General features: G+C 35.0%; 1 protein-coding gene across 3 annotated transcripts; it reads left to right on the forward strand.

Annotated features, from left to right (window-relative positions):
• The first annotated feature begins 1,331 nt into the window (after nt 1–1,331).
• Nucleotides 1,332–11,680, forward strand: LOC118043579 (calmodulin-binding transcription activator 3). Of its 3 annotated transcripts, none has more exons than XM_035051597.2 (13): nt 1,332–1,790; nt 2,437–2,556; nt 3,481–3,596; nt 3,894–3,982; nt 4,650–4,692; nt 6,202–6,409; nt 6,555–6,668; nt 6,770–7,089; nt 7,872–8,402; nt 8,597–9,279; nt 9,803–10,379; nt 10,519–10,842; nt 11,327–11,680. In XM_035051597.2, exons 1-13 carry the CDS (start codon nt 1,751–1,753, stop codon nt 11,432–11,434), a joined length of 3,273 nt encoding a protein of 1,090 aa, XP_034907488.1. In that variant the 5' UTR covers nt 1,332–1,750; the 3' UTR covers nt 11,435–11,680. The 3 variants fall into 3 exon arrangements, with proteins under 3 accessions (XP_034907488.1, XP_073266409.1, XP_073266410.1); XM_073410308.1 differs by lacking the exon at nt 1,332–1,790 and adding an exon at nt 1,851–2,014; XM_073410309.1 differs by lacking the exon at nt 1,332–1,790 and adding an exon at nt 2,040–2,304.
• Nucleotides 11,681–12,921: the final 1,241 nt, after the last annotated feature.

Here is a 12,921-nt window from a genome sequence, read left to right on the forward strand (position 1 = left end):
ACTACTTAATTTTAAGGAATAGGGAGGGGGTAATTTTAGAGGGTGTTTGGGACTGTGGTAGCTGTTGCTTTTCAAATAGCTTTTCGTGCCGAAAAGTATGTCAATAATGTTTTTTTATTTTTTAAAAAATTATTTTTAATATCAGCACATCAAGACGATCTAGAAAGTACAAACCGAACTCAATTTTAGCAAAAAAAAAAAAAAATTGAAATTGTGCAAAAAAAACCGTTTGGACTGCAGTACCAAACGGCCCCTTAATTTAGCCCCTAATGTATTATTTCATTAATAATTGAGTTTCAATTTGATTTTATCAATTTTACCCTCCATATAACTGAAATTATATAGTTAATGTTTAAAATTATTACAACGATTATTTTTTAAAATGTTTTTTTGTAAATATATATATTTTTTTATATCAGTACATTAAAATAATTTAAAATTATTAAAAAAATTAATTTAAAGAAAAAAATACTCTAAAAAATTTTGAAAAGAATTTTTTGATCAATTTTAATTTTTAATTTTGATATATTGGATGGAAGCATTTATTAATCTCTTAACTATCATTAAAAGATGGATGCATAGATGGTTGATATTATCTAATGTTGATTAGACTTGGAGTGAAATTGATTGAAAGATTATGAAATAATTAGGCAATATATTAATAGAGTATTTTTTTTAATTTAAAAACAATTACTGAGTCTCTGAGAAAATATTATGGTGTTCAAACATTAATTAATGGTATCATATTATTTATTTCATTGACCCATCTTGAAAAAAAGAAGATAATTAATATAATATTAGTTACTTTGTATGTAATATAAATTTATCAAGGTTTTTCCATAACAATAGACAAATACCTGGAAAAATATTATCAAAATAATTTGGCGAGGCTAATTATTCTAACACGCAATGATTGATTATGTCAAAATTTTAGAGCATTTTTTTTCTTGTTCGTACACAATCTCCATCATATTTCCCAACTATTTGACTTTTTTTTTTTTTTTTTCCTGAAAGGATTTAGCTAGTTTTTAACTTTCAGCCTGTCATTGTGTTCATCTTACTCAATGCTCGCCATTGGTGTTATGAACATTATTTACGGCTGGTGGCCTTAACTTAAGTATCAATTTTTTTTAATTTTAAATTTAATTAAATAAAATAAAAATATGATTTAACTAGGTTAGATGGCATTAGAAATCTAATGGATTCGGTTGAGATTATCATCCCAATTCTTTATGGGAAGATTTGTTAATTTAAAAAGAAAAATAAAAAGAGAATGGAAATGCGGTGATAAATATTATTTGTGTATGTTTAAGATGTTTTTAAAATATTTTAATTTGATATTTTTTTAAAATAAACACTTTTTTAAGATAAAAAAGAAGAAGAAGAAGCAGCCCCATCCCGGAAATCACGTCAAAGGGAGACTCGACCTCACTCAGTACTCTCCTCCTCCTCCTCCTCCTCTTGCCCAAAGTCCATTTTGGCTGCTGCTGCTACCCAATTACCTTTTTCCCCTTATGTCCGTACCCCCTTTCAGCTTTATTTTCTTGTCTTACTCCCTTCAAATGCTGTCCTTTAGATTTCTTCTCTGAGTGTCAGATCAAAACACAGAGCTTCGTATTTACACTTCTTAATTATTTATTTTGCACGGTAATTAACGTCTCTTTTCAAGATTTGACATCACATAAACAGAGGCAGGGATAGAGACTAAAAAGGAGGAGGAAGAGGAGGGAGGTGGAGGAGTTGATCAATCATGGCTGAGACTAGACGTTATCCTCTTGGTAACCAGCTAGGTAAGAGAGTTTCAACTTTTTTTTTTTTATTATCTTCTTTTTTTCCTCACTTTGATTTTGGACTATTCGTTTGTACAGTGTATTATAAAATTGTGATTTTTGGAATTTATGCTGTTGAAGGTTTTCATTTTTGTTTTTTATGGCTGGCTTGTATATATTTTAGAAGAGGAAGATGTTAGCAGGACTGAAGTTCTGATCTGGGCTTAAAGTTTGGGTTTTTATGGGTGGGTTTTACTTGTAGAACAAAGGGACAACCTTTTAAGCATTACCACTTATTTACCAGTGCAACAGTTCATTGAAGATAATTTATCTACTAAACCTAGTGATAATCTTGGTGTTCTTTTTGGGAGGGTCTGAGCTTTTGAAGAGGATTTTTGCTCAAGATGTTATCATTAATTGATAACTGGATTTCAAAACAACGACAACGCTGGATTAAGATTTATGTTTTATTGTTAAGGGGATAGATTTTCTTGCTATATCAGTCTCTAATTTCTTCTCTTATACAGTCTTGAAGGTGGTTTAGAAATGGTGGCATTAACTATCATGCTTTATATTCTCCTCTTGTCTTTGTTTGTTTTTACACTTGATGTTGTGAAGTTACCGATGATGTGCGTTTAAAATTTTTTTGTCATCCGCTGGAGTGCAGATATTCAGCAAATTCTGGTAGAAGCGCAGAATCGATGGCTACGACCTGCTGAAATTTGTGAAATTCTTAGCAATTATCAGAGATTTCGTATTGCCCCAGAACCTGCACATATGCCTCCAAGTAATATTTTGTCAGCATTGCTTTCGTTGATTAATTGTTCAATGAACCTTTCCCTGTAGTTGCCTTTCATAAACTTGTGGATAATAAGAGATCTTTTTTGTTTTTAGCTAGTTCATTCTAGTTATTTTCTTCTCTTTCATGAGAATCTACTATGAAATTTGTTTTGCATCTGATCCATGTGGCAAGATTCCTTAAAACTCCTAACTGCTTTTTGAGTCAAGGTTAATGTTTTGCAATATTGCAAACTTATCTCTCGTGGAAAGCCCGAGGATAATGGTGTCAAGTGTGGGTGAGAGACCATAGAATCTGCATATCTTTGATAGATTCATTTCAATAGTTCTATGTTTCTAAGATTGAAATGATTTTCTGATCATTAATCAAGTGTTCACTTGTTTTTCTTTTGTGTTTGAACCTTTCTGTCGGGTTTCAAATTGGACATCATTCTCACAAATCTACAGCAGCTGAAGCATAAAATTGCAATCACATTTATTCTAAATCAACGATTTGGTTTTGATTTTTTTTTGTCCTGTCATTTTATTCAACTTTAAAGGAAATGACGGAACTACTTGTTTAAGCTCACTTATCCAATAAAATATTATTTTTTTCAACTCCAGTCACTTATCAAATACAATTGTATTTGTTTGAATTCCAAGTTTCAGTGTTTTCTTTTATCTAGGGAAAGGCTCCTGCATTAGGAGTCCTCCCCATTTTTTGTCTGATTACTAATGGGGCTAGAAGTTGCATTTTAGGTTAGGAGAAGCTCATAGTTGACAATATAATGTGTAGCGTGAGTGCTTCTGCCTTATTATAGTGTTTGTGCACATCAAGTTCGTTATCTTCTCCACTACAGGCGCACAGGCCTCCATTTGATTAAGTTCCTATTATTAAGGTACAATTGTAAACATATCTTGGCTCCAATTTCAGGTGGTTCACTGTTCCTCTTTGATCGCAAAGTGCTCAGGTACTTCAGAAAAGATGGCCATAACTGGAGGAAGAAAAAAGATGGGAAAACTGTGAAAGAAGCTCATGAGAGGCTCAAGGTAAGCATATTAGGGTATTTGAATCAGGCATCTTTGAGCCATTGCCTTTGTCTTCTAGCTGATGTATTTTACTCCGCTGCAGAGGCATTGTTTATATTTAAGATTTATGTGTTTTTTCAAATCATAGTAACCGAAAAACGTGTAAGCATATTAGGGTATTGGAATCAGGCATCTTTGAGCCAAAGCCTTTGTATTCTAGCTATTGTATTTTACCCCGCTGAGGCATTGCTTATATTTAAGATTTATGTGCTCTTTCAAATCATAGTAACTGAAAAAAAAAAGTGTATGTTCTTTCAGTCTGGAAGCGTTGATGTGCTGCATTGCTATTATGCACATGGAGAAGATAACGAAAATTTTCAAAGACGCAGCTATTGGTTGCTTGAAGAGTGAGTCCTTGAATCTTTTCATTTTTGATCTTCCAGTATCTTGGATCTAAATACTTGCATTTCAAACTATTCGTCCGGCATCATACATACCATGGTTTATAAAGTGGCATAACTAGCAATATTTAAGAAGATTGGATTGGTTCTAACCTGTTGATATATGTGTATTTCACATTGAATTAATAGCTTTCATTTTATTTTATTTTATGAAAGTCTGATTTTGTGATTATTTCACGTTCTACTTTTGGGTTTCAATTAATTAAGAGGCATAAAAACCAAGGCTTCAAGCTTTTTGTGTAACTGAGGAAATTATTGACCTACATGAGTTCCATGGTAATGAATTCCTTCAACTGTCTTTTTTTGGCCTGTTTTTCAAAAATTATAGGTTTGGTCACAACCTTTCTGAAAAACCTTGGATTATGTCTGTTAGCACACATATACAGCACAATTATTGCTTTGACGCTTAAAATCTTTTTATGTGTGTTCCATTTCATGTGAAGTGTTAAATTAGCTAAAGAAACCGGCAGTTTTGGCCATCACCTGCTCCTCGTTGTTGATATTGTTGGTTTAAAATGCCTTCTTGAAATAACAGCTGGTTTCTTTCTTCTATATTCCATTTTTTAGACAGATGACCATCTTCTGTTTCTTACGTAGCTGTCCTCTACTGCAGGGAACTTTCACACATTGTACTTGTCCACTATCGGGAAGTAAAGGTGACATTTTATACACCGCTCCTATCTTTTATGCTCCTTTTAGCTATCTTAGTCTGTCACTCTGTGTTCCAAAAAGTTCTGCTTTGTTGGATAACTTGAAAGACAAGTCTACTTTTTGCTGCCTTTATTCTTTCTCAAATATTTATTTGGCTGTGCTGAGAACAATAGAATCCAATAGCTTTTTTTCTTCCATGGGTTAGTCTCTGTATTTTCCAAATAATAATTTCACTATACCAGTACTTGGAACCCCTCCCACACCAGGCAAAAAAAAGAAAAAAGGATTGAAAACATTAAGGGAAAAAGGAAACAAATCTGTCTCCAAAATTTTGAATGTGGAGATGTATTAAATAATAGTGCACGTGTTGTCCACACCTCCGAGGCTCCAACATATGAAAATTTTTAAGTTAGGAATAGGAATCTAATGATGAGTGGTGCACATGAATGGGCTGTGATGGGATTTGATCCTTTTGGTGAAAATGATGCCTTGATCATTGGATTGTGACTGTCATTTGATTAAATTGGTATGCTGTGATTTTTTTGTCATATTGTAGAATTTAACAATGCATGGATGTCTTTTGTCAACACAATGAAAATAGAAGTTATTTATCTGAGGATTGAATCCATCATGTATCTTTGGTGCAAAAGCTATTAGATGAATGCTGCACATGCAATAAATCCATGTTAGGTGTGTTTGAAGTGCGGTTGAACCTCACTTTTGAAAGATTTTGAATTTTTTTTGCTTTAAATTAATGTTTTTTTGGTGTTTTTAGATTGTTTTGATGTGCTGATGTCAAAAATGAATTTTAAAAAGAAAAAAAAAATATTATTTTAATGCATTTCCAAGCGAAAAGCATTTTGAAAAACAATCTCTGCCATGCTTCTAAATAGGCCCTTAGACTAGAGCCGTAAAACAGTTGTGAAAAGAGATGATTTGTGTGTGTATTTGTGAACCAGAATCAGTGGCAGTAATTGGATAAGATCAACAAAAAATTATCGTGTATTTTTTATACAATGAAAATGATGACACGTGTAACACTTCCGCACACTTCCGCAGGTGGAATCTAAACCTGAAATTTATCTACTTTTGCCTTGTATGAATGCAACTAGATATGTGTTTTAGACTTTAGAGCAGGATTATAAAAGGAACTTATTTAATAAGATACCTTCAGCATGGGATTGAAGTTTTTGTCTCAAATGGATTAAAATACTGTTGAATTTCAGGCTGAAAATTGCGTATGAGAATCTATCTGCACCTCTGTTCCGACAGGAGAATCTATGTGCGCTTATTTCTTGTCTTTGCTGCTTAAAATCACGATTCAGTTATTGTATTCATGTTATTTAGTTTTTTGTTACTCTAACCTAAGATGGCTATCATGAATGGAGTATCTCTTATTCTAGAAGAGGAAAATGGTTGACATTAAAGTTTCTTCATTCACTCGTGTGTATCATCTATCAACTCAGCAATCTTGATATTGGGTTTGAGCTGCTTTAACTTTCATATGTCGGCAGGGAACCAGGACAAATTTTAACCGCATTAAAGAGCATGAAGAATGTATTCCTTACTCTCAAGAAACTGAAGACACAATGCCCGGTTCAGAGATGGACACTTCTGTTTCTTCCAGTTTCCACCCTAATGGTTACCAGGTGCCTTCAAGAACTACAGATACGACAAGCATGAATAGCGCTCAGGCATCAGAATATGAGGATGCTGAATCAGGTGCCTTTTTTATTCATTTTTTGTGCATCAGTTTCTATTGACAAGAATTTGTGTCAGTTTCATTAGAAGATGTAGTATAGCTTTCTGTATGATGAATGCTTTGGATTTTTCATATTCTTACATGTGGAGATGGTGTTTATTGCAGTATATAATAACCAAGCCAGTTCCAGATTTCATTCTTTTCTTGAGGTGCAAAAGCCTGCAATGGAGAGAATTGATACAGGCTCATCTGTTCATTATGATCACATGACATTTTCAAGTAAATTGGTTCTGATGTTTTGATCTTTCTAGAGTAAATGTCCCAAAAGTTTTTACCCTATACACAAGAACTTACACAATAATCCCTGTTACTTTAAATAGGCAATTATCAAGGCAAATTGTCAGCGGTTCCTGGGATGGACTTCATCTCACTTGCCCAAGTGGATAAAACTAAAGAAACTAATGGTACTGAATCAGCATGTGAGCCTCAAAAAGTCACTGACTTGCCGTCGTGGGAGGATGTATTAGAAAATTGTGCTAGTGGAATTGAATCTGTGCCTTTCCAGACACTTTTGTCACAAGATGATACGGTAGGAATCATCCCTAAACAAGAAGATGGAATACTGGAGAAGCTTTTAACCAATAGCTTTGATAAAAGGGAGGATATTGGGAGTCATATACTTGATCAGGAAGCATGGCAGGTACTATGTGATCCTTTCTGTATGTTTTTTGCATCACATGCTTAATTCAGAATAAAGGGTAGTTTGTGAATGCCAAACTCTTCTTTGCAATAGTTTTCAAGGATGGAAGGATGGCGGTGACTTTGTTTTTGGTTCATATGCATCATGAGTGAAATTGATGAGTGGTTATATAGGTCTCATTCCCATAATTGCTTCTCATGCAATCGATTATAATATATACATGAACATTAGATATCTATAATGCATGTATTATCATAAAACGGTGTGGCTGGGATAAGAATGTTAGGATTGATGAATTGTAACAGAAGACAAGACTTGTGTAGGATGAGTCATATGAGTACATCTGTGGGAAGGTTGAGGATACATAAATGAAGATAACTTGAGAGATGGTGGTTTCTTTTGGCCATTTCTAACTTCAACCTGTTGATACACTAGGGAGAAAAAGTAACACACTGAAGTATTAGGAGAAATCAGGGGAGACTGATCAGAAATGGTGTGGAGTGAATTGACAAAGGGTGATCCAGTTTCACAATAGTTTATAGAAATTTTATCCCATAATACAACTGAATGAAGGAGGCAGATTCATCATTCATGTAGTCAATCTCAACTAATTTGGGATTCATGCTTAGTTGAGTCGAGTTGTGAATTACTGTCTACTATATCAAATTCATTACATTTTCAAATTACTGCAAATGTCTCATTATATGTTAATTATAGATTTGTTATCTTTTCTTCTTCTGATTCACTTATCTGTTTTGGGCCTTAACTTGCCTTCTAAACAGTCTATGGAGGGTGTTTCTTCACATCTATTAAAGTGGTCCATGGATGAAAAGTTACTTCTGGACTCAGGATACGATCTCACTGCTAGGTTTCCTGATCAACAACTTGATAGTGGCAACTTAATCAATACTCTTGAGCCTTTCTGTACACAGGAAAACGATCTCCATTTCCAAAATGACATTCAAATAAAGCCTGCAAATGCAGATCATGGTATGACCCTAGAGGGAAAATCAATGCACTCTTCTTTGGTGAAACATCATATATTGGATGGTTCAGGGACAGAAGGTTTGAAGAAGCTTGATAGTTTCACCCGATGGATGAGTAAAGAACTTGGAGATGTAGAGCCACAGGTGCAGTCCAGTTCTGGGTCCTATTGGATTACTGCAGAAAGTGAAAATGGGGTTGATGACTCCAGCAATCCTTCTCAAGGAAACCTGGATGCATATTTGCTTTCTCCCTCTGTCTCCCAGGACCAACTCTTTAGCATTATTGATTTCTCACCCAACTGGGCATATGCAGACACAGAGATCAAGGTACTATACAAATATTAGTATTTCTTGTGTGCTAGATTGTGCAGTAACATCGAAGTTATTGAATGTGTCAGCTTTTCCTTCTAGACTGGATTGAGGTTTCTGAGCTGAGCTACCACTCCTTGCTGGGGTATATCATATAATGCTTCATTTTGATATTATAATGTTCTTTTCTCATTTATTCTACATATATTCAGGTCCTAATCATGGGAAGATTCTTGAAGGGTCGAGAAGCAGCAGAAAACTGCCAATGGTCAATTATGTTTGGAGAAGTTGAAGTTCCCGCAGAGGTTATAGCTGATGGTGTTCTTCGTTGCAATACTCCCTTGCATAAGGCTGGCAGGATTCCTTTTTATGTTACATGTTCAAATAGGGTAGCTTGTAGTGAGGTGCGTGAATTTGAATACCTCAGCCACACCCAAGATATTACCTATAACTATAGTGACAGTGTTACTGAAGATCTTAATATGCGATTTGGAAAACTACTGTCCCTGAGCTCTGTCTCCCCTTCAAAATATGACTCCAGCAGTGTGGATGAGATTTTGAGCAGTAAAATCAACTCATTGCTGAATGAGGACAATGAAACATGGGACCAAATGTTTAAGCTTACTTCAGAGGAGGGGTTTTCCTCAGAAAAAGTAAAGGAACAGCTTGTTCAAAAGCTACTCAAAGAACAATTACATGTATGGCTTTTGCAGAAGGCATCTGAAGGTGGAAAAGGCCCTAGCGTATTAGATGAGGGTGGCCAAGGGGTGCTACATTTTGCAGCCGCCCTTGGCTATGATTGGGCCCTGGAACCTACTATAGTTGCTGGTGTAAGTGTCAATTTTCGCGATGTTAATGGATGGACTGCACTTCATTGGGCAGCATCTTATGGCAGGTGAGAGATGTGTTTTCTTTTATTTGCTTTTTTTTCTTAATTTTTATGGAGCAAACCTTGCTTCTAGTATAGTAGTATCTCCTTTCTTGTCTTCCTTTCAGTTCACAGCACTTCATATTGCAAGCTGAGGATTAGCATGGAGTATGATACTATGATAGTTTATTGGACACGGGAGTTTTTGATAAATTTACCAGAATAAAACCAAATAGGCTACTGAAAAATGTTAACTAGGGTGCAAGCTGCTGTCATTTAGAAACTGGGCGGCTAATCTCATAGAATAGAGGGGAATTTTATTAGTGATGTTGGGATATCATCAAATACCATGTTGCAAATGATAGCATGCTAAGTTTGTAATCTGTTTTATCTTATCAATTATATAGAAGTGGCATCAAATCGAGCTTTAATCCTAGCTGGGATCAAATTACATCAGCAATTTGTGGCTCTTATAATTTCATACTAGTTTCTTTTTTCAAAACACTTATTAAATTTGTACACTTTTCTTGTATTTTGGCTCGAATATCAGAGAGCGAACAGTTGCTTCCCTCATCCATCTAGGTGCCGCTCCTGGAGCATTAACAGATCCAACACCCAAATATCCCACCAGCAGAACACCTGCTGACTTAGCTTCTGCTAATGGACACAAAGGAATTTCCGGCTTTCTTGCAGAATCTGCTTTGAGTGCCCACCTTTCTTCTCTGAATTTGGAAAAGCAGGATGGCAAGGCTGCAGAATGTTCTGGAACACAAGCATCAGAGACAGTTTCAGGCTGTAATGCAACTCCAGTCAATGATGCTGACTTACCAAGTGGACTGCCCCTGAAGAATTCATTGGCTGCTGTTTGTAATGCTACTCAAGCTGCTGCTCGTATTCACCAAGTCTTCAGAGTTCAGTCTTTCCAAAAGAAGCAGTTAAAAGAGTATGGTGATGATAAATTGGGAATGTCACATGAGCGTGCTCTTTCACTTATTGCAGTCAAGTCACAGAAGGCAGGACAATATGATGAGCCTGTTCATGCTGCAATACGAATTCAGAACAAGTTCCGTGGTTGGAAGGGTAGAAAAGAATTTTTGATAATCCGGCAGCGAATTGTTAAAATTCAGGTGCATACATTGTTCTCTCTTGATTTTCTGCTCTTTTTTTCTGTATTACTCACCTACGTAACTTTCTCTGACTAGTTTTTTCCTTTTACAAAGCATATAACTCTTGAAATCTAACCTTGAGTTTTTTTTTCTGGTGAAGGCCCATGTCAGAGGCCACCAGGTCAGGAAAAACTACAGGAAGATAATTTGGTCTGTAGGCATTCTGGATAAGATTATCTTACGTTGGAGACGGAAAGGAAGTGGTTTGCGTGGCTTCAAATCTGAAGCACTTACTGATGGTTCCAGCATGCAAGTTGTCCCGTCAAAGGATGACGATGATGATTTCCTTAAAGAAGGCAGAAGGCAAACAGAAGAAAGATCACAAATAGCCCTTGCAAGGGTGAAATCCATGCATCAGAATCCAGAGGCAAGAGAACAATATTGCAGGCTGCGCAATGTTGTTGCTGAGATCCAGGAGGCCAAGGTAACAGATTATTATTTTTATTCTTTTTCCTTGCTAGTTGCTTGACAGTTGTTTGCATTGGAGACAACAGTGAAGGGTTGTCATCACACTAGAACTTTCTAAAATACTATTCATTATATTAGCCGCTGGGGGATGCACAGTCCTCTTCAGTATGCTATGCAAGTCAGGTTTTTGTTGGTACTTTGGTAGAACATTGTTGGAACTAAACAGTTTATGATGAGCAGACTAGGTTTTTATTTTTATCTAGAAAGCGATCAGTGGACTAGGTTGGAAACCAAGGGAGATGACAATGAATTTTTCAAATCTCCTCCACTTTTATAGTGCAGAATGAGATTCACATGATCTGTGGACATGTAAACCAAGGGGAAAATGTTTTCCTGAATTTCAGAAGTGGTGGTTTCAATGACAACCATGAGCTCTCAAAGAGATGAAGCAAACACTGTTTTGTTAATCTGATTGGTTTTATGATCTGTAAATCTTACAGGCTATGGGCGAATGGGCTAACAATTCTGAAGTGATGGCTGAGTTTGATGACCTGGTCGATCTTGGAACGTTAATGGATGATGACTCTTTCATGCCTTCAAATTCTTGAGCCGACCCGGTTATCCCATTTGAATAGAAGCTGAAATTTGTTTGTAAATGTTGTCCCTATTGAGTCTCCTAATTATTAACTGAAGTAGGTTAGGAATGTATCAGATGGAAGCAGTAGTGCTGTATTGTCTTGGTGTCTGTCTTTATGCACAGTATTAATGTGTAGTCTTGAGTTGTAATAAGAACACTCTGAAGTTGAGAGAAATGGTATACGATGAACAAACTTGAAAAGTTTTTTAGTTAGCAAGTGGTTGGCGTTCATGGGGATCTAGTCTTTGCTTTGAAGCTTTTTCTACAACAAACAAATTGAGGGCTGTATGGTCCTTTTCAAAAGAATTCAAAGCTGGCATCTTCGATAGAAATTCTGCATTCCAGAAACTTACAAGACTCTTCTAGCCGCAGCCTTGAGGCTTCAGTGGCAAAATATGGTAGGAGGAATTGGCTTGTTTTTGTGGTATTTCCTTTTTATGGTGCAATTTTTTATACTCACCTTTTTTTAATCTACCAACAATTTTGTTACCCCTTTTAACCATGTAGCAGTGGGAGGTCCATATACTAATGGATTTGCAATTGGTAGTTAATTGATTACATGCAAATTGTTCGGAAAGTAATTTTATGTTTTTCAGCATAGTAAAATTCTTTGCTTCCTAAAGTTTTTCTATTCCATTATATAATACATAAATTATTTTTGTAATTATCTCTGTTTAGGGATAACTATAAAACAAACCCCAATACTGTTTCTTTTTTGTTTTTAATTTAAAATTTAAGAAATTATAGGTTGTTTATGTAGTTAAATGGGAACGATCAAATTAGATAAAAAGACATTTCTCCTTGTATATATGATAAATGTTAATCTGTATAATTTTCTCACAAACTTGTTTATCTCTTCAAAACATGATTTCTCTCTCTAGTCTCTCCACATACATGTACCACGTAGAAACACTATATTTAAAGCATGATCATTTGTTTATATATATATAATCTCTTTGTGCAAGTACCAGAGGTTTTATATATATATATTTGTTCTCTTCACACAAGTACCAAAGCTAGAAAACCTCTTATTAGTATTATTTTATTCAACATTGTTTGTCGGGAACAATGTATAATAGTGGTGAGGTATTTAATTGAATTGTGATTCAGTGGCATATAAGTGTTGTTATTTTATGTTAAATTAGTGGGTAATGGTTAAAATATTGTGAATATACACTTGATTTAACAAAAATAATCAATAATTTTTAATTTACCATAAACCTTATCTCGAAGCTCTGAAAGCCCTATATTAATTGGTTTCTAGCTAGCTTGATTACAATATTAAGTTTTGTAGTCATGTTTAAACTATTGTTTTCTTTTTGTAATGCATGTTTTGTTAACTAAACATAAAAACCCATAATTTTATCAGGAATTTTGATAATGACAATTTAGAAAGTGAAAGAACTAAAAGGGTAAATGTTGGCACTAATAGTGTGCATTATAAAGGTGGTGATAAAT

Source organism: Populus alba, chromosome 7, assembly GCF_005239225.2.
Source record: "Populus alba chromosome 7, ASM523922v2, whole genome shotgun sequence".
NCBI lineage: Eukaryota > Viridiplantae > Streptophyta > Magnoliopsida > Malpighiales > Salicaceae > Populus > Populus alba.